General features: G+C 43.9%; 2 protein-coding genes across 6 annotated transcripts in view; one reads left to right on the top strand and one right to left on the bottom strand.

Annotated features, from left to right (window-relative positions):
- BROX (BRO1 domain and CAAX motif containing) overlaps positions 1 to 20,108 on the bottom strand; it is a 25,268-nt gene extending 5,160 nt beyond the window's left edge. Inside the window, exons 1-11 of one of the 4 annotated variants that reach the window (XM_006029182.3) lie at positions 19,846 to 20,108; positions 15,982 to 16,128; positions 14,573 to 14,679; positions 11,013 to 11,109; positions 9,907 to 10,002; positions 9,019 to 9,091; positions 7,912 to 8,017; positions 6,796 to 6,885; positions 4,789 to 4,874; positions 3,541 to 3,622; positions 1,302 to 1,452 (exon numbers count right to left, since the gene is read on the bottom strand). In XM_006029182.3, coding sequence (XP_006029244.1) covers positions 1,302 to 1,452; positions 3,541 to 3,622; positions 4,789 to 4,874; positions 6,796 to 6,885; positions 7,912 to 8,017; positions 9,019 to 9,091; positions 9,907 to 10,002; positions 11,013 to 11,109; positions 14,573 to 14,679; positions 15,982 to 16,082 — 989 coding nt within the window. In that variant the 5' untranslated portion in view covers positions 16,083 to 16,128; positions 19,846 to 20,108. Of the gene's footprint in view, positions 1 to 1,301; positions 1,453 to 3,540; positions 3,623 to 4,788; positions 4,875 to 6,795; positions 6,886 to 7,911; positions 8,018 to 9,018; positions 9,092 to 9,906; positions 10,003 to 11,012; positions 11,110 to 14,572; positions 14,680 to 15,981; positions 16,129 to 19,486; positions 19,725 to 19,845 lie in introns of those variants that run through there. The other 3 variants (XM_025210634.1, XM_006029184.3, XM_006029183.3) reach the window with 3 other exon arrangements.
- AIDA (axin interactor, dorsalization associated) overlaps positions 19,651 to 20,130 on the top strand; it is a 53,627-nt gene continuing 53,147 nt past the window's right edge. For both annotated transcript variants that reach the window (XM_025210636.1, XM_006029186.3), the window contains exon 1: positions 19,651 to 19,851. In XM_025210636.1, coding sequence (XP_025066421.1) covers positions 19,706 to 19,851 — 146 coding nt within the window. In that variant the 5' untranslated portion in view covers positions 19,651 to 19,705. The remainder of the gene's footprint in view (positions 19,852 to 20,130) is intronic.

Below are 20,130 nucleotides of genomic sequence, written 5' to 3'. Positions count from 1 at the left end.
TTCCCTACTTACAAAGGCATCCTACTATTATCACTGTACTAGACCCATATGATTTAAAGAACTGAACACCGAACAATATTCAGTTTAGCCGGTTTCCCAGAGGAGTCACAAGACCAGAGGCAAATTCCCATTTGTACTCTCGCCCATTTGCTACTGTGGCCCCTATCACTTTAAGAGGGTTTTCCCCCCTTTGTTTTAGTGGGAAGAGACAAATGCTACTTCTGTTTAAAGGCAATTAAAATAAAAATGAAAATCAGAGCTACTAATGCCTCTGACAAAAGGTGATGTCAGTACATACTATAGTGACAAAAGCCCAGATAGATCAGAGGACTGGTTCCTTACCCAATGCTCATCAAACCGCTATAACGTCATCATGGCATGAACGTTCATGGAACAGATGTTGGCCATGTGACAAATTACTTTTTTAAAGAGACATGAGCTAGTGTTAATTTTTGTACGTGCTATTGTTAAAAACCATGATTACTATAACAGAAGGAGAGTAGGAAAAATTATTTTCATGTGCATCAGACAGCATTTGATGTTTAGTTAATTTCCCTGTTGCATGTGCCTTTTATACAATAAGGGGGGGGGGGGGGAATAGCAATTCTAGACTCAAAAACACAGCAAAAGCTCCGTTATCTGGCATCCCCTGGGAATTTAGCTGTGTAATGACACACATTTACACTAGTGTATTGGACACTAGATGGAGAGCAGAGAGACGTACAACTGCTGCTTATAGCAGAAGTTAACAGGGGGTGGGTAATAGTCTGTTAGCCTATAGAAAACAGCTATCACAAGCTAGCTGTGGACACATGCAACAGAGTAAGTGCTGTATTTACCTTTAATCCTCATACACACAGATACACAGGTGTCCCACTGTAAATGCTAATAACACAGCATGTTTTGTGTGTCCAAGCTCTTATTTTATGCCTGGCAGGTTTCACAGAATTCATATCAAGGTTTAGGGAAGTGGGGTAGAGCACATCCTCCGCAGGACCACTGCTTCAGTGCAGGAGGGCAGGAAGAGGGTCGTCAGGGGAAGGAAGTGGAATTTGGACTTCATCCTTTCCAGCATATCAGTTAAGGCGGTTTAACTTAAGAACAAGGAGGGAGGAGTAATCTGCTATAGCAGAGACTCATTTGGTTCTAGGGAAGGAACTGTGAACACTCTGAGCCACATGCTACTCCTCACTGGATTGCAGAGTTGCATTAGAAAAATATATGCTCTAGTCCTAAAATAACAACAAAGGAGGGGTCTAAAGATCATGCAAAGCAATGCGCCAAAAGAAGTATATACTTACATGAATCCATTCTCTCGCTGACATTTTTCTAGGGTGTTCTTAACCAAAGTTCCTAGTTTCCTAAAGAATAGATGTCCAGAAGGTTTGGCAGTAGTCCCAGGCCCTTTGGTTTCCCCATATTCTTTGCATAATGCTTCAGCTTTGGTAAAGACTGCAGAAGAAAGCAATGAAAGTTATCAGTTAAAGCTGGTCACTACTGTTCTGCCCTGCTTAAATATGAGAGGGGGAGTATCCTAGCTAGGATTCTATCCCAACATACTAAAATAACCATTTGTAGAAGCAAGTTAAACTGGTTCCAGGATGACTACTCCAACCTAGAAAGTTGGACAAAATCTGGTTACAGGCAGCAAAAAAAGGTAGCTATAAGACCTGGGAGGACAGAGAAGTATATTATACCACCACAAAGACGAATACAAGAAGAACAGTAGTATGTTATATGGAACCACAGAATTAAAAGAAGTTCAGAGTAAGATTACAACTACTGCTCTGCTTATGGTGTGTGGATATGAGGGTGCACTGATATGTGCTCCCCACACACTGGCTCTCATAGCCCCTAGGAGTATCTGATCTGGCTTACAGCTTCCATTCCCTGAATACCTGAACTAGCAGGAGATCTTCTCCCCAACGAATTCAGTGCTGTACTTGTCCATCTGCCTCAGAAACCCAGGCTTATATCCCCTGGGCTCCTCCCCTTCTGATCAGGTGTTCTCTTGACCAGCCACAGGTGCATCTCCTCAGCCTTCAGAGCAGCCTACTGCTGCTTCTCTGGCTAAGATGCAGTAGTTCTCTCGCTGCTTACCCAGGGCTTTGCCCTATTGTCCTATTAGTAGGCAGCTAGCCACGCAATAGGCACTTGCAGCCTATGGGTCTTGATGGCTAGAAAATGATAGTTAGAGGTTTGATTTTGGGAACTGGCTTATAGGTAAAATAGATATGCATTAGAATAATGGTCCAGGGCAACAGTAAGGGTTAATCAATTTCTAAAAAGCCTGTCTGTGACAAAGTTTCTTCAAGGTGGGCTGTGTTTGATGCAGACAAGCAGCAAACAGACACACAGGCTGGGAAATTAAAGGAATGTATCTCACTGTTCCATAACGTGAGACAAGGCGGCACCAAGTTACAACGCCAAACTGCAGCACCCTTGAGATTTCTGGTTTGGAGAACAGACCAAATTAAAAGACGACGACTGGTAAAGCCCAAATTAGGATGTGCTCATGTGATGAGTTTGTGAAACAAACAAATAAGTTGACAGCACAGAATATGAACAGTATGACAACCACAGAGAGACCAATCAGCAAGGTCCAAAAGAAGAGGCATTATCACAGAGGGAAAAAGATACAAAGGGAGGGATTTCAGAGTAGCAAAGGGTTCCTGAGAGAGAAACCCAAGGCAACCATGGATAGAGGGTATACCACCAGCCTGTCTCACCCATACAAACTGCGGGGGAGGAGGGGGACCTTGGCCTCCGACCTCCAGGATCGTGCTGACATCTGACATTCAAGACAGAACCTCAGCCTGAAGCTTGGGTACTGGCCAGATGTACCTTAACTCTGTGGAGCTCTAGGACTAGAAAAATATATAGAATTGTTTGGATTATTCTTATCTGCTATCACTGTGCATCAATAAAATTTATCTATTATCGAAAGGAGAGGTCATGGCCAGTCTGAGGGTTTGGGTCAGCCCGGAACAAGGTATCTGGGTCATAAATCTAGTGCCAACAAGTCTAGCTACCTATTTCCCTGCAGCTAGCCCAGATTCAGCTGCCTTCCCTCACATGGAGACATACCTGCTTCTGCCAGTGGGCCTCAGCTATTGCAATTTCTCCCCTTAAAGTAACAGGAGCCTCTGGCTCCCTGTTACAGATCGAGTCAATTTGTTTTTCACTTTTTAACTTCTGTCTGCTGTGACCCTGCAATAAATGTATCCATCCTTCTTCTTTGTAGGGACAGGCTATAGCCCTCTCTTAGGGAGATATTAAGTTGATAACAAGAGAAAAATATCTATTTCAGTAAGCACTTCTTTATATTATAGAAGTTTACAGACCACAAACATTGGGGACTAAGGATTTTTGAAAGCTCTTATACAGACCATGCCTATTCTGATGTAATCAGTGTGCGTTTATTTAGCTCTAACACTTAAATAAATGGATAGCCTTGTAAACTGCTCTGAATTACAAAAACCATAGGGCCTTCAGGTAGAACGAGAGATGTTCCAGGAGGGTTTTAAGAACCATACTTACATTTTTCTGATTCCTGCAGAGATCTGATGGCTTCTCCACATTTATCACTGGCCAGCAGTGTTTGACCATGATAGCAATATGCCTGATGGGAAAGAATATTTGTATTGGCATCAGTAGGCATCTTCCTGTCGTCCAACTATTTTTTCTGGGGTTTTTTTTTCTTTTTAGACGTGGGTCATTGCATCCACTTTTTGGGTTGTCATCACTTGCACAGAGTCAGCCAGCAGGATGTGGTGCAAGGAATTAATATACACAGCAGCACTTGTACTGAAGAAAAAGAGCATGTCTCTTCAGCAGGGAAGGTGGGAATAAACTCAGCTCAGTTTTTGTGATTAAAGTCACGTATGAAAAACGCTGAGGAGATTTTAAATCTATGATCAACCTTCAATTAAAATGGTTTCTCTGAATGGTTATGGCAAAGTTTAAGCAACTTTTCAGCATATTCCCATTAGTCTCCCTTACCCTCATGTCTGATTAGAGTTCTTTTTGGGGCATAACGTTTGTAAAGAAATACAATATTTAAATTATATCCTAAACCCAATGTGAACAGAAATGTTTTCATGAGTCAACATACATTTCTTGTTGGTCTGAGAAATTAAACTGCTGCTTCTGGTTTTGTCAGAGTTTATATTCTAGTTTTTCTAAGATATGGTACAAAACTAACTTGATCCTAACTTTCTCCTTGTTGAGCCTATAGCTAAATGTTTCTTGTCTTATTAGCAACCAGGTGAGATTAGTACTCTTTGTTTTTATTGCATGAACTAAACCAATGATGGAATAAAGTACAGTGCTGTCATGTTTAGTTAGAGTTACAGGCCCTTCCATCCTCAAAGTGAGCTGCCATCAGCAGTTAGGAAATGAAAAAAGGTTCTAATCTTTTTTAAATGCACCTGCTGCTAAAAGACACAGGGGTTGTCTGTGGGACCCAATATCATTAGCGGCCGTCTCATCAGGACTTCAACTCTTAATTGCATCTAAAAACAGACTGAGATTCAGTGCACAGAATGAAAGACTAGTGTTATGCTCAGACCACCTTGGCTCATTTATAGAAGCAAGGAATCTTCCCAAATTCTAGAGAGTAGGGATCCCATCTTGCTCTAAAACAGTAAACATTTTACACAAGCTATAGGAATTCCAATTATCCTCTCACACTGAGGTGACAATGAAAAAGCAATGCTTGAATCCCTTTTCCTGTCTAACTTTTAAATACTGAAACATTCATAGACTGGACACAAACAAAGTACTCACATAGGCCAGATAGAAACAGGTCTTCAACTGTAAGTACTTCCTCCATTTACCCGTGTATGTTACATCCAAGCTAGATAATGTCTGATCTAGAATTATAGAAATCTCCAAATCATAAAAAACCCTTTAAACACAGTGGTGATCTTCGAGCAATCAACAGTATGCAAAATATAGTTAAGGTGCAGCAATTATTCCTGTAGTTCCTACAGGAAACCACATTAACGGACATAACACTGTCTTGAACACCTACATTTCTGATTAATTAATGCAGCTGTGCACCTCTTCCCTCTCCACTGGAGGTGTCAAATATACAGTCCATGGACTGAATCCAGACTGCAGAGCCTCACTATGTGGAAGATGTGGGTGCTTGGCTTGCCAGGAAGTTAGGGCCCTTTGACCCTGCTGCCCACTGCTGTTGGTGGCAAACTTGGCTCACCACTACAGCTCCCAAATCCCTCCAGATTTCTTGCCACCTTCAGACCTGCTGCAGTGGCCACAGTGCCTCCCACAATACCCAAGGCTGGATCTGGCCAATGAGGAATCCCTCAGTCCAGAACTATTCCAGGGCCCTAGAAAAGTTTGACACCCCTTCTCTATACACGCTGATGTCTATGAGACAAAGGAATAATTTTGCTCAACAGTCTAAAGGTTTATTTGGTTGCTGGCGTACCCAAAGAACCTTGCCTGCAAATGTTTATTTTACATTTTGTTCTGAGTCTTAATGTCAAGAAACATTTTATAAGCTCTACTTGCATTACAACACTAATATCTCACACAGTTAACCAATATTCTTGTCTAACTCAGAAGGTCCTCAAACCAGTTTACCAAATCTAAGCAACATATATATAATCCCCAGCCTGCCTTAGAACTTATAGTACATCTAATTGCTAGGGCTGTGCAAAATTTTGCTGGCTATTTCGATTCGACACTGTTTCAACTCATTTCGAGCTCGAAACAGCGAAATCACATTAAAACGAAGGCCTTTAAAACACCTTGAAACAAAATGAAGCTAGTCAAAATGTTTTGAAAGTTAGGAAACATTTCAAAGCAGCCAGGTGGTGGGAGACAGAGAAGAACCAGGGCTGTGCCCCCAGTGGCTCCGCAGCCCCATGTGGCTTAGCCAGGAGTGCAGCCCTGGCTCTCCCCACCTCCCGTGGCCAGGCTGCGGGAAGCCAATCACAGCCTGGGCCCAGGCTCAATTCCCCTCCCCAGCACTACAATCGGGCTGGGGAAAGGAACTCAGCCCAGCTACGAGTTCCTTTCTCCAGCCCAATCGTAGCACTGGGGAGGGGAACCGAGCAATTGGGCTCAGTTCCCTTCCCCAGCTCCCCTGTCCCAGGTGGCAGCACCCAGCTTCCCTCCCTCATCTGGCAGGCAGATCGGGGAGCCACAGCCCTGAGAGGACTGGCACAGCCCCCGCAGCCCTCCCAGGGTTGCGGGCTCCCAATCTGCCTACCAGATGAGAGACTATTTCAAGCTTCCCCATTATAGCGAATGGGCAAAATGTCAAAATAGCATCACTGTTTCAACGAAGCAAAACAGAACAGCAATTTCGAATCTAAATGAAATTTGAAACAAAACACTGTTCCATCGAAACCTCGAAACTCAAGTCAAAATGGACCGGTGCCATTTTGCACAGCCCTACTAATCACCCCTCTTGCCAAGGATGGCTGAGGAAGTCTTCATGTCACCTTTCACTGACTTTAAGAAGTCAATGTTGAACAATTGGAGACATTTCCTTGACTTTCACCCCATTTTGTCCACTACTTAACACCCAGGGAATAGACCCTCCCACATGGCTAGGAGGCCTCTTATTATTAGACATGTCCACTATAAATGTTAAATTGTGAATTAGACACCTGAACCATCAGTTGGGACTTGACTGTTTAACACACTTTTTTTTTTACTTTCTATTGTTAAATGGAAGCACAGGTGCACTGCTAATGCAGTCTTTCTATACAGCATACAAGCTACTAAGTCACTAAGGACATCAAATTATAATTATCTTACCAGCTTTTTGGTAAAAATTGGATGTTTCATAGGCAAGAGCAGCTATTAGACCAGGATTGTGTTTCAATTCAATAGCTCGGGCAATTGTCACTAAAAAAAAAATAAATAAATAAAATTTAATTGTAGAAAGTCTTATCAAACATAATTAGGGGTTTATCAGCTAAAACTTCCAATTCAGTTAATTTGAATACTATAAACAAGAGTACTACTGGGCTCCAACAAGTGACAAATTATGATAAAATTAAGACATAATAAGTAGCTGTAAATCAGCACTCAATAATGTTGGTGGCATATTTTTCCACTTACTTTAAAGTATTTGGATTATAATCTGCCTGGCAATTGACTCCCCAGCCCAGCCCCTGGCTTGTTTACTTTTTATTCCATCCAGGAAGAGCACACACCAACTGCTGAAACTTCCTTAGCCTGACGAAGGGTTTTCGAATCCGAAAGCTTGCTTAATAAATATTCTCCAACTATTTGGGTTGGTCTAATAAAAGATATCAAATTCACCCAAGGAACCTTGTCTGCCTATGTCCTTAGACCAACATGGCTACAACCTACACCCCTGGATCTCTAGCATACTTTCTTGTTTTCAAACTATGTTAAACAATTACTGGAGAAGATAAATTTCCTTAAGAACTTTTTCAAAACTGATAAATATTTGGAATGATTTTCTGGCACCTTAAGATAGTGAAGATTTCAGTTCTGGCTACAAATAACTTGACTCCCCAAAGAACTTCAGAAGAATGTTGGCTGTCACTATCCAGGAGACATCAGGAACCCCTGGAGTAGTGATTCTCAGCCAAGATGCTGGGACACCTTGGGCTGCCATGAGATCTTTTGAAGGGTGCTGCAGGATGTGAGAGGAGATAAGCCAATAAGGGCAAGCTCATGCTCCAGATATGACAAGGTAAGCAGATAAAGGCAAGGTCAGGTTCTTGCTGCCTGACTGTTTTCCCACCTCCAATTCCTGGCCCCTCTGCAAGGAGGTAAGCACTGTAATAAATTAGTTTTTGAAATGGAGAGGTGCCTCAAATCTAAAAAGGTTGAGAACTACTGCACTACAGAACTGCACACACAAATATTCCGCTTATAAACATGCACATTTTGCAATACCTTCCTGGGCTTCAGCTTGGCACTGAATGATGTAGGAGTCTATAAGTCGAGCTTCTAGATCTCTCCCCTTCTCTACAGGAGTGATCACTTTGGGAATATGACTTTCCTACATAGCAGAAAATCATTTTTAGGGTTAGTTCAAATAAAGCACTTCAGTATTAAGTTTAAAGTGAGGTTTTTTTCAGACTGTAAGTTAGTAAGCTCCACTTATGTGCATATCAGAAAAAAGCATAATTCACAACTGCACAAAATAAAGCACAGCAAATGTTCGGCCTACTGTTCACATTATAACAAAACATCAATTCTCTGTATACTGGTTAAATCAATTAACCCCTTGAGCTCAGGGCACAAATAACTGTAACCAGGGAATGAACAGCAACTGCAGGTATGGACACACGTACATTTGGAGCCATTTTAAAAGATCAGCAGCTGCCTCATTCTAATCGTTAGTGTGGACAAGCTGGGAACGATACAACCATAGCAAAATCGTTCCAACTTTTAACACTGGTCCAACTGTTAAAAGTTCCAACTTTTAATACATTAAAGATGGAGAGATTTTGCTTCGTTTGTATCATTCCTGGCTTGTCCACGCACAGTTAGAACATTAAGGGCTGCTGTCCTTTTGAACATGCCCCTCCAAAGTATGCATGTCTATATCCTGGCATGGGTTATTCTATACTCAGTGAGCATTACACTTTACATTACATTAAGATGGAATAAATGTAGAACCTTCTTTCAGTCCTAAGATTATGAGCTTGAATGGGATATACTGTACTAAGTGGGTACAATGTCTGACGGAATCATAGTGATGAAGACTGTTACAAAGACACTTACGAACACAGGGACTATTGCCATTGGCTTTTTCCCCCACCTTTACAATTAAGAAGAATCCAACCACAAAAATGACTGCTCAAGTAAGTTATTTTCTGTGGTATTCAAAAGAATCCAATATCATTATTTATTGCATGCAGCCTACTTCTGCATAACAAAAAGCAAAGCCTTAAAAAATATTACTTGTCACATGGTGACATTACACACAGCAAGATGTAAACAACACCTCTGTCCAGAGACATTTTGCAGAACAAAATTAAAAGATATGTTCTCTACCTTTAGGTGTTTAAAAATCCCAGCTGCTATCTTCAGGCTCCTGTGAACATCTTTTGCTTCATCTTCATTTATACTGAAAGATTAAAAAAATAATTATTAAATACAATTCACCTAATATTTGTTTTGTACCAATGAACTCATAACCTTACCAAAACTTCTCAACCACCTTACATTGTTCAGTTAGATCAGATGTAAAAGCCAAAGAAGTTCGGATTCCATTCTTATAGTAGTTTTATTTGCTCATTATTCTTAGTGTTAGTGCCTTACCTCTACTAAGGCTATTCTGCTATAGTAACGTGTACCTTCCAGCATGAAAATATAGTTTAGATTTCACTAATTAATCCAGCTGTGACCGAAGGTCAAGTTGTCTATCCAAGTACAACACAGAGGAATTTGTGCACACACCGTAGAGGCCAAGAGCCAGAACAGTACACTCTTGATAAAAGCATGTGAACAAAGGCTGCCTTAACTGATGTTCTCAATTAACACTTGTGGTGGCAGGATATGCAGTAGAGCAGGGCTGTTAAACATACAAGCCACAGAGCTGTGTAACCTGCCTGCAGTGACCCAAGAGAACCTGGACATTTAGTAGTGGGGTGCATTGCCAGAATCTGGGGTATGCAGCACCGTTGGGAATACAGTTCATGACAGGGACAAGCAACAGCTGTGTTAACTCCTATTGCTCCCTGATGCTGTTCACCTTGCTGCCACTGCTCAACCTACCACCAGAGTGGGTCTGGATCTAGCTTGGGAAGAGCATCAGGCTCTGGATCTGGCCTGGGGGCCATACCAGTCTGACAACCCTGAATTAGAGCAACCAGAACTCAAAAGTGGATGAAGTTTTTTGTTGACATGGCATCACTACTGACAAAACCAGAAAACACTTACTCTTCTTTTCCTGCCAGTCTCGATGAGTATTTTGTGTACCACAGAGCCACATTGAATCCCATGGAAGCCAACTCAAATACTGCATCCTGCTGGGCACTGAAGGAAAAACAAAACACAAGCAATTTCATGATTTCAAATCTGTTCATACATGTTTGGTCATGTGTAGTTAGGTAATGTAACAATCACTGCATTCATCATTGGAGTTCCTAACTTTTCTGTGCCTTGAACTGTCTCAAGAAGATTTAATCATTTACTTATTCCCTCCAAAAGCTCATGTGAACAAATCCCACATTAAAAGATGTGCCCTTCAGGCGAGTCTTTCTGAAAGCTTAGCCAAGTTTTTATTTTAAACAGAAAAACAAAAAGTAGGAATTAAGATACAGATATGACACATATTTCACCATCTATTTTAAATGGCATTTCATGGAAAGCCTATGTCTGAAATAGCTAGTTAAAACTAAGAAAAAGTGACAGGTTTGCCCCTGTTAATTTAGCAGATACACCGCACCAAAATGCTTTCTACTGCAACCTGTTACGTAATTATGACAAAATGGCATATGTATACAGAAAAGTTTTCAAAGAAGTTAAAATCTTATCTTTTTCCTGGAATGGTCCTGCCCCCCCCCCCATGTATTTCCATTGTTTTCTATTACAGTCTGGTTTTCTATTTATAGTTTCCAAGAGTGTGCTACAGAACAGAGGGAAAATCATTAACTTTTACCAGAAGACCTTGATTTAGATGACAAAATGTGCAAAAGAAGAGTGAGGGGTTTGCCCCAGGAGGTATAAGAGCAACCACCTTGATATTTAAGTTTCTGATTTAATAGTTTAACCATTTTAAAAATCTGAAATAGCTAATTCTTATTGCATATGTATTCTGCATAGTTACTTCCTGCACTATTTAAAATCGGTCTCCAACTTTAAATAGAAGAAAACTGTCAATATACTTGGAACTAATTATATCATTTTAAAACAAATGAATCCCTTGGAAATATTGAGTGGTCACAGCACTGTGCTACATTTGTCTACTCTACTATGTATTTTTAAAGTGATGTATCTATACTATAAAACGGCTATATATATTGTAACTGTGAAAACACACGTACCTTGGGACTTGCCCTTGTAATGTGTCTGTCCACTTAAAATTCTGAATATATCGTAACTTGCTCTCTTGAGAAGAATTATCCACCGAAATGATAAAACCTGTTAAAATAAAAACATGCCACAGGCAATTTAAAAATGAGAAAACAGAACCAATAGGATATGAAGGGAATGGGGAATGATGAAGAGATACAGACAGGTAGAATAGAAAAAGATGGTCTCATTTGCATTCTTCATAAAAACCCAGGGCTGTCAAACAATTAAAAAATGTAATAATGATTACTTGTGCGATTAAAAAGATAGTTGCAATTAATCGTGATTTTAATTGCACACCTAATGACTGAAAATTAAGGGCAGAAAAACTAAAAATTATGCACAATTATGCAGGTACTTTGTACGGTTGGGGGGTAGGTGTGAATTTGTGAAGTTGTGGGGGGCTGTGGATGTGTGTGCTGGGTTTGGAATCTGGGGAGAGGGGTTCCCCACAGGGGGGTCTGGAGCTTGGGGAGGAGAGACCCCCGCACGCCCTGGCAGGATGCCTAATTTGAGTGGGGTCTCTATGGAGCTGCCCTGAGCATGCCCTCCACCTGAGCACAGCCCCAGCAGCGGTGGGCTCACCCCGCTTTTGTCCCAGGAGCAGTGGCCATGGGCAGCCTGGGCTGCAGGTAGCTGTTCCAACCTGGCCTGAACTTCCTTGCTTACTTGCTCAACAGGTCTGGTGGGACACGGGCTCCAGGCAGCTGCAGCAGGAAGACAGTGAGGGGTGGGGGGTGCCCATACCCACCTACAAACCCCACACAACACCAATCCAGGGCGCCATGCAGCTGACCTGGCAGCACTGGGGTTCGGGGAAGGTAGCATTGGGCTGCAGCGGGGCTGCCTGGCACACACAGACCCCATGGCTCAGGCTCGGGGTGGGTTGGGACCGACTAGGAGCTCTGGCATGAGCCACCTCTGGGCCCACAGTTCCCTGCACATCCCCCGTCTGGGTCCTCAGGGAAGCAGTGGCAACAACAGACCTGCGGCCTTGCGGAGGGAGCTGCTGCCAGTGGGTGGGGGCAGGATTCTCACAGAGCCATCTCCCGTAGCCCCAGTCCAGCATCAACGGAGCCTGAGCTGCTGCTGCCAAGCCAGGTGGAGCCAGCACTCTCCTCCTCACACATCCTGGGCTGACACTGGGACCTAGTGGGTCCTGAAGCTCCGTGTGCATCCTAGCAGGAGCCCCGGTGGTATAGGGAGGAGAGTCAGTTCAGCTTGGGTTTTGTCAGCACTGGGCTAGGGCTGGGCATGCACAGGGCAGGGGCTGCAGGAGGTGGCTCGGTGGGAATCCTGTCTATGGCTGCCTCCGCAGGGGCACAGGATCACTGTTGCCACTGCTCCCTGGGGGCCAGGACTGGGGATGTGCAGAGACCTGTAGGCGGCTCATGCCAGAGCTCCCAGGCAGTCCCGACCTGCCCCTAGCCCAAACCGCATGACCCAAGGGTGCCATGCAGCCCTGCCATGGCCCAATGTCACCTTACCTGAACCCCCGACATGGCCAGCCCAGGGCCCTGAATGGGGGCTGTGTGGGGTGGGGCAGGGTGGTGTGCCCCCCTTCCCTCCGCCTTCCTGCTGTAGCCACCCAGAGCCTACACCTAGGCTGCGGGGAGAGTAAGTTGTAAGAGCCTGGAAGTACACGTGTTGGCAGAGTGTGTGTGTGTGGGGGGGGGGGGCGGGGGGGGGGGTGGGGGTGTGTGTGTCCAAAACCACATGTGCACTTAATGCGTTAAGAAAAGTGAACCTGTTAATTGATTCTTGCGTTAATTTTGCATATCAATAGTGATTGACAGCCCTATAAAAAACTTTTATTCATGAAGGAGAAGGCAAGATTTATAGAACACCCCCCCCCCATCCTAACAACAAACTCCCTGTTCTGAATTACCAGCTTGACCCTGCAAACCCTGTGCACCATAGGGGAATTTTGCAAAAGATTTGTGCTGTGCCTAGTTCCAATTCACATCTGGTGATATTAGAAATTTTGGGAGCCCTATTATAAGTGGGATGCTCACAGTTTAAGCATTTTTTTCATACAAAGCAACACAGAGAAGCTCTGATCAATTTGGCACTTACAACAAGGGTTCCCAAAGTTGCCAACAGTGGTTTTCACAATCATGGCAAATATTTGAAAAACTTCCTTTGTGAAGAGAAGACTTTAGTGTTTGGGTATAGAAACCCTTTGAAGACATTCTTTCCCTTCCACCTTTTCTGCAGCAACTTGGCCAGTTACTTTACTACTTCTGTGGTGGTGTCTATAGCAGTGGGGGCAATTATTTTGGGCAGAGTACCTTTTACTGAGTTTTGGCAAGCCATCAAGGGCTGCATGACAGGCAGCCCAGGACAGATAAATATTAATTTTCTAAATTTTTAGGGGCCCCGCGGGCTGGATAGAGTGGCCTGGCGGGCCACATCCAGCCCCCAGGCCGCATTTTGCCCCCCCCTGGCCTAGTCTCCAGACTGCCACATGCCACAGATGATAATCTATAACAAGTACTCCTTCAGGCACATTACAAAATGAAATCACTGAATACTTCAGGGCTTTCCAAGCTGACAAAAATCAACAAATTGTCAAATCAAAGTTAATTTGGTCTGAACTTCAGAGCAGGCTGAGACACTGAAAGCTATTGGCATACAAACAAATAAGTCATTACAGAGAAAGCACTCTGTATGGAAAAGGAAAATTGTTTTTTATATATAATTTCAAAACAGTATTTCAAACCAGCATAGAAAATGGTGGCTTGGAAACAGACAAGGAAACAAAGGCTCACATAATATTTATAAAATTTATGTGGGATAAAAAGGTTTTGGTAACAGATTAGCATATACCATATGACACCACTGCAAAAATTGTCCCCAGACTGATACTGCTTAGAAATGCACAGCTAACAGTTATTTTAAGTTAAAATCTACCTACTGCAAAGAGCTCAAGGATTGTACTTGACTGACTCTTCAGCAAAAGGGACACAGAGGGAAAATGCTAACTCAGAATAGGTTACTGAGATTTAAAAAAAAAGTTTTGAGGTAACATGAATAAGCTATAACATATCACTGAATAGCTCAGATGCTGGTGATGAGCAGCATATAAGCACCTTGGTAAAGATGAGCACATTACTGCAACTAAATATAACAAACTATGGTCTCACATTAGACTAGATACATTTTATACTTTTGCTTTGGTAAATTCTCTAATTGATGCGAATCAAGACTTTCTGGAAGTAATTCACTATAGTGTGGTATCAAAGTGATTAAAAATTAATGTCTCTCCCCATCAGAAAGTGGTTAAAAAGACAGAGACAAAGGACTATCTGTGTCTCTTACAGTGCCAAGATGCTGACTGAGAACCTGGAGAAGGCCAGGTGATCATTTAACAGATGGTTGGGATAGACCAACCTAAAAGATGCTGTATTTTTGGTGAACAAATAATGCCTCCACATAAGATTAAAATAACACAAATTTGTAGAAGTTTCATTAAATTCCAGATTACTAAGCAATGGTCTCCTGATTTATTAGTAGCCTTTCAAGGTCTTACCCTGCAAGAGTGAGAAGTATAGGTCAGTGGCACTCTTCATCATTTCTGGATTACAACTCAAATCAGTAAACAGCTCCAAGAGTCGAATTCTAGATAATCTTAAGTCACTGTTAAAAAACAAAAAACACAAACAAACTTAAGAAATTCTACACAAAAGGATAGCCATAAAAAAATCATTAAAAAAACCCACACATACCACTTTTCCCTTCACCTAAGAAAGCATAGGTATTAAATTGATAATGATAAAGTCCCTCCCAAAGGGAAGAATAACTTTTCCGGAAAGGACTAGTTGTAACAAGTCTTTTTTTTCTTAGGACTCAAGATTCATGTTGGCACAGGTATTTCTTGTTTAAAGCATATTAAGGCCCATTTGGGCCACAAGCCAAACAACAGCTATCCACTGAGAGAAGCAGAGATGCTGCGGATGCAGCTGGAAGCTGCATGGCCCTGAAACAGCTCCTCTACTTGTATCCCCGCTGTTCCCACTTCTCCCTGCTTCCACTTCCCCCTGATCTCAACACAACTTCCACCTGTCCAGCCCAACACGCAAGCAGAGTAGCTGTTTTGGGGCTGTGCAGCTTCCAGCTGTACCCATGCCACTGTCCCTTCTCGCTACTCTACCTCGCTGTCAACCCAGCTGCAGCCTGGATTCAGCTTCCAACCCATGGCAGGGCTAGGCATCTTCTAGCTGTGCCCACATTGCAGCCAGGAGGCAGCTGGGGAGGGGGGAAGCAGGGAAAAGCAGAAACAGTGCAGACGCAGTTTACAGCTCTCTTCCAGCTGTTGGCCTTGACATGGGTATAAGGAAAGCCTGCCCGGCACCGATGTGCCACCAAAGCCAGCTCGCCCACACTGGACCAGAGCCAAGCTGTTTTGGCCCACAGCTGCTTAAAGGTTGCCAACCACTGCTCTATGCAATGCACCATTTAAGAAAGAATTTCAAATCACTTAAAAAACAACGCTTTAAGCCTTGTAACACATGCAAAGCTGAGCCACATTACACTGAGCAAAGTAAGACAGATGCTCATTAACTTGTACAAGGCCACCCAGCAAGGGTAGGACAAAACTCTATAACAGGCTTGACTGTATAGCTGAGATGAGATTGTAATCATGTTTGGAAAGTTTATTTAAATACTTTCCCGAGCCACACGTTTGCAGCAGAACACTTGTGGCTCCTCAAAAAGCCCTTTGGTCCATCTAATTACAACATCACAGCATGCAGTATCAGACTTGCAAGACTAGGCAACATGCTCTCTAGAAGGAGATACTGACAGTGCTATCAGTATTTTACTTTCACCAACCTACAGATCAGTAGTCTCTTCAAAACTTAAAAAAAGGTACCCATTACTTTTCAGGACATATCCTGAACTCTGAAAAGACTAGTTAGCATTAGACTAGAATATACTCACTTGCAAATCTTTGTTGCAGCTGGAGTAGTGGCTACACCATAGAAATTAAAGGAAACAGGAGCTGTAGCTTTTAAAGGGTTGCGATGAAACCAGTGGGTCATTTTTTTCAATTGTTGTCTTCAATGCTATTAAGTACAGACCTAGAGACTGAAAGAAAAACATTACATTGATGTAACTGTGATACAGCTGACATGCTTTCCTTTCCCCTCGAATTATCCTAGACTGGCCATATTGCATACTAACTTTTAATGAAGGCCAACTTTGCAAAAGCTATATGGTTTTTTTTGTTTTTTAAAAGGAAAAACTGGAGATCTCAGACCAACCACAGACATTACATTACACCTACACTGGACTATGTGGTTCAAGAGCTTGGAAACAGATGGGGTAGAGTTTCTTCCCAAGAGGTTAACAGTGCATATTTTTCTCAAGTCAAACAGCAACTAAAAGTTGTTATTGCCAAATTATTGTTTGGAGGATTTAGCCCACTAGCCTGTGGGGAAAGATGTCCACATAAATAAATTAATACAAAATCAGGGCTTGCAGCAATAGAACAGCTATGGACTGAAGGGACCATAAGCAAATCCCTCTCTCTTGCAGACACAATAGCTATATGTGATAGATGAAGAAAATGTGTATGGTCACAGTTGTGGGATGACTGTTTGACAGACAAACAAAAGACTTCATCCTCCAGGGTTGACAAGCAAACACTTTTTAGAGTTGGTGGAAGTCGCAAGGCTTAGTTTAAAATGACATCACACTCATTTATATTAAAATTAGATATACGTGAAAGACATTTTGGCCTCTGTTTGCCCGTTGGGAGCTTGGGGCTCCATTTCTCTTGTACTCAGATATTTTAAATCTGTTTCCCTGCAGTTTTGGACCCCAAGCCTGCATTCTTTGCACATCAATGAATCTGTGGAAGCTGGGAGTACTCTGGAAGCACACCAGTTGTGGATTCATGCCCTGCAATTTACAGGACATAGGCAACACGTAGGGGAGGGTACGGGAGGGGGCACATGCCCCCCCTGACAGCAAGTGTTCCAGCTGGTAAGGGGGCACAAAGAGCGCTCATGCCCCTCCTTGAATTTGGCTCTGTTGTGCCGCATGTGGAAGTGCCAGAGCACTCGGTGATCACAAGAGAGTGACTCAAAGGCATATCTCCATCACTTGAATTTATTTTACTGTGCTTAATCAATGGACCTATTATTTCCTCCACATTCATGTTACAATAGACTGAGCTACTATCATATAACAGGGAGTGTTGTGTAAATCGCAGCAGCTCTAGGGCTCTGTCAGAGTGATGCCAGGATGGATTGTCAGCTACCATTTGCTTCAACCAGACACCTGCATTAGCAGTGGTGTAACAAACATGTTCTAAAGCTTTCCTGAATCTCTAAACTTATGACTGTAGGGCACTATTTGACAGCCTTACATATGTTTAGCTCACACTGAAGAAATGGCAGATTTGCACACGAAAGGCCCAAAGGAACATGCCCCTACTATTGGCTCACGGGACTCAGCTTCTGTGGAAGGCTTCAGTTATCTACCTTCCATTTATAGACTCAGTATCAAGTAATCTTCCATTCAGCTTCACAAAAACTTTCCCTTCAGCAGAGGGCTGAATGCTCACAATATGTTCAACTTCAGTTAAGGCAGTCTGATATTTGATGAGTGCTTACATATCCTAGCAAAGCCTTTTGTCACCTGTATCTGGTAAAACAATACTTTAACCAATACAACTAGCATCACACTTATGGATACCTTTCTGGATTGCTAGACTTAATTGCTATCTATGGTACCTTCTACATGAACCTACCTTTTGAACCTGAAAGTCTGCCTTCCTTCACTGAAATTTTAGCAGAAGGGATGTCTGAACCCATCCCACCCAACTTCTGAAGGTAGCTCAAAAGGCTTACATTAGTTTAAGGAGGCTCTTTATAGATTGAATATGTGAGAGACTTTTCCCACAAGACCTATTGCGACAGTAAGATAACCAGGGTTATCTCATTAGCTCTAGGACAGGGGTGGGCAATTATCTGGGTCCAAGGACCACTTAGGGAGTTTTGCTGAGCTGTCATGGGCCAGATCAGCAACCCCCATCTGCAGAAGCTCACCAAAACTCCTTAAGTGGCTCTACCCCACGCTCAGCTAGGTGGATGGGCTAGGGCTGCAAGCAAATTGTGAGCGGTATCTGGGAGCAGGGCAAGGGGGGCGCAGATCGCGGAGCAGCAACAGAATGGGGCCAGGGCCTGTGGCAGAGCCATGAGCTGCTGCCCGCACATCCCTGAGGAAGCAGAGAAAAGAACCGATTGCCCATCATTCTAGACAATGAATGCAGCAGAGAGAAAAGGAAAATGTTACTGTTGATAACAAATGCCTCACTGCATTTTTGTCCCAATTGGGTAAATACAGATAATCTCTACAGAACTTGCTCTGCTGTTCTGAGCCCCATTCTTAATGTGGCATTGCTTGGCAACCAAAGTGGACAAATAGCAATCACTGCCAGAATAGGCCGTTAAAACATACTCTGTTTAAGCAGGTAGTGCAAGGAGCACATGCTTGTCTGAACTCAACTAAGCACAGCTTGCACTCCAACCAGCACCAACTTCCTCACTGTCCTCCACACAGCTGATTATGAGAAGGGAAGCAGCTGCTTTGGGGCGGACCATGCTAGATATCCTGCCAGCACCACTTACAGCTCCTTTCTATTCACCTGCCGCCCCTGCTCCTTTCCCTTTTTTCTCTTTATTTGTTCTTCCTCCAGGTGTCCCCCATGGCCTGCCGTAACAGGGATCCTAGTTCTCTACGATTAAACAATAAATAATTCTCTGATTTTAAAAAATCCCAAATAAACCCCCAAATCCACTATTTTGGTAATTAAAACAAAACACTATCTCAATCCAAACAATGTATAGCTTTCCATCTATTGAGTCCTCTGTGAAACGCTATGGAATTTGAACTTTCATTTCTACCCAGAATGTTTACAATCTTTTCTCCAATACCAGATGAAGGTTGTTTGCACCCAAAAGATTGCAATTAGAGATTTTTGGGGTAAAAATCTTGTTGGTCTAATAAAAGATATCATCGCTACTATGAATCCCAATTGCTCTTTCCTCTAGACCGATACGACTACCACCTGGATACCTGAAAAAACAATATATAGTGGAGCTTTCTTCTAATCACGAAAAATGTGAATTTGGGATTTGTCTGTCTTTTAATCACAGAATTCTAGATTAAAAGGACAACCCAAAACAACCAGAGAAAACCAGGATCCCTGCTTATTAAGGGAGGCTCACAGGTTTCCTTGGTTGTCCTAAGCCCGTGGCCCCTTTGGCATATCCCACAGGCCTCCCAGCGAGCGGCCTGGCACCCTGGCACAGCTGAGATCCGGTGGGGGGACGGAGGGCCGGGGCGCTGCGCGGAGTCTGGGGCACAGCAGGCCGCGGGGGCTGCCACCGAGCCAGGGCGTCTCCTCCCACCCGCCCTGGGGCCCAGCCCGCCTCACCCGCGCGGGGGGGGTGGGGCACAACGGTCAGACCCCCCAACGCCGCAGCCTCAGCCTCGCGCTCCGAGCCACCGCCTCAACTACGCGCAGCAGCAGCACCACTTCCGCCCTCACTTACTACAGGAAGCGGAGCCACTTCTATTCTGCTTCAGCTCGCCCGCCGGCGCACGCCTGCACAAGGAAGACTCACCCACCCCCACCCCCCGCCTGGAGCGCCAAATGGCGGCGTTGCGCAGGCAGCATGAGCAGAGCGCCGATGTCATCATCGCAATGAAAACCGCGGCCAACCGAGCGCATCGATCGCGTCCGGCTGTGCAAAGAAGGACGGGGCGGGTCGCTGCGAGCTCCCTCTCACGCACCCGGCGGTGAGGGGAGGGGGCTGTTCCTCCCGGCCCCGAGAAGGGAGGCTTAGGGATAGAGGCAACTGTTCTGAGTCGCGCAGCGACAGTAACAGGCTCAGGGCGGCCACGTGTCTGTCACCCGCCGCGGAGCGACGCCATGACACGTAGTGAGACGGAAGTACCCCATCCCTTCCGCCTTTGCCTCGGTAGCGATGGCGCCGCGGCCGCGTTCCACCTTCGCCCGCCCGGGGGGCGTGGCCGGCGCAGCCTCCCCTGCTGGGGGCGGGGCGGGGCGGCGGGAGC

This window comes from Alligator sinensis, unplaced genomic scaffold, assembly GCF_000455745.1.
Source record: "Alligator sinensis unplaced genomic scaffold, ASM45574v1 scaffold266_1, whole genome shotgun sequence".
Taxonomy (NCBI): domain Eukaryota; kingdom Metazoa; phylum Chordata; order Crocodylia; family Alligatoridae; genus Alligator; species Alligator sinensis.
Note: the sequence above shows the minus strand (reverse complement) of the source record. Positions and strands in the feature narration are given on the sequence as shown.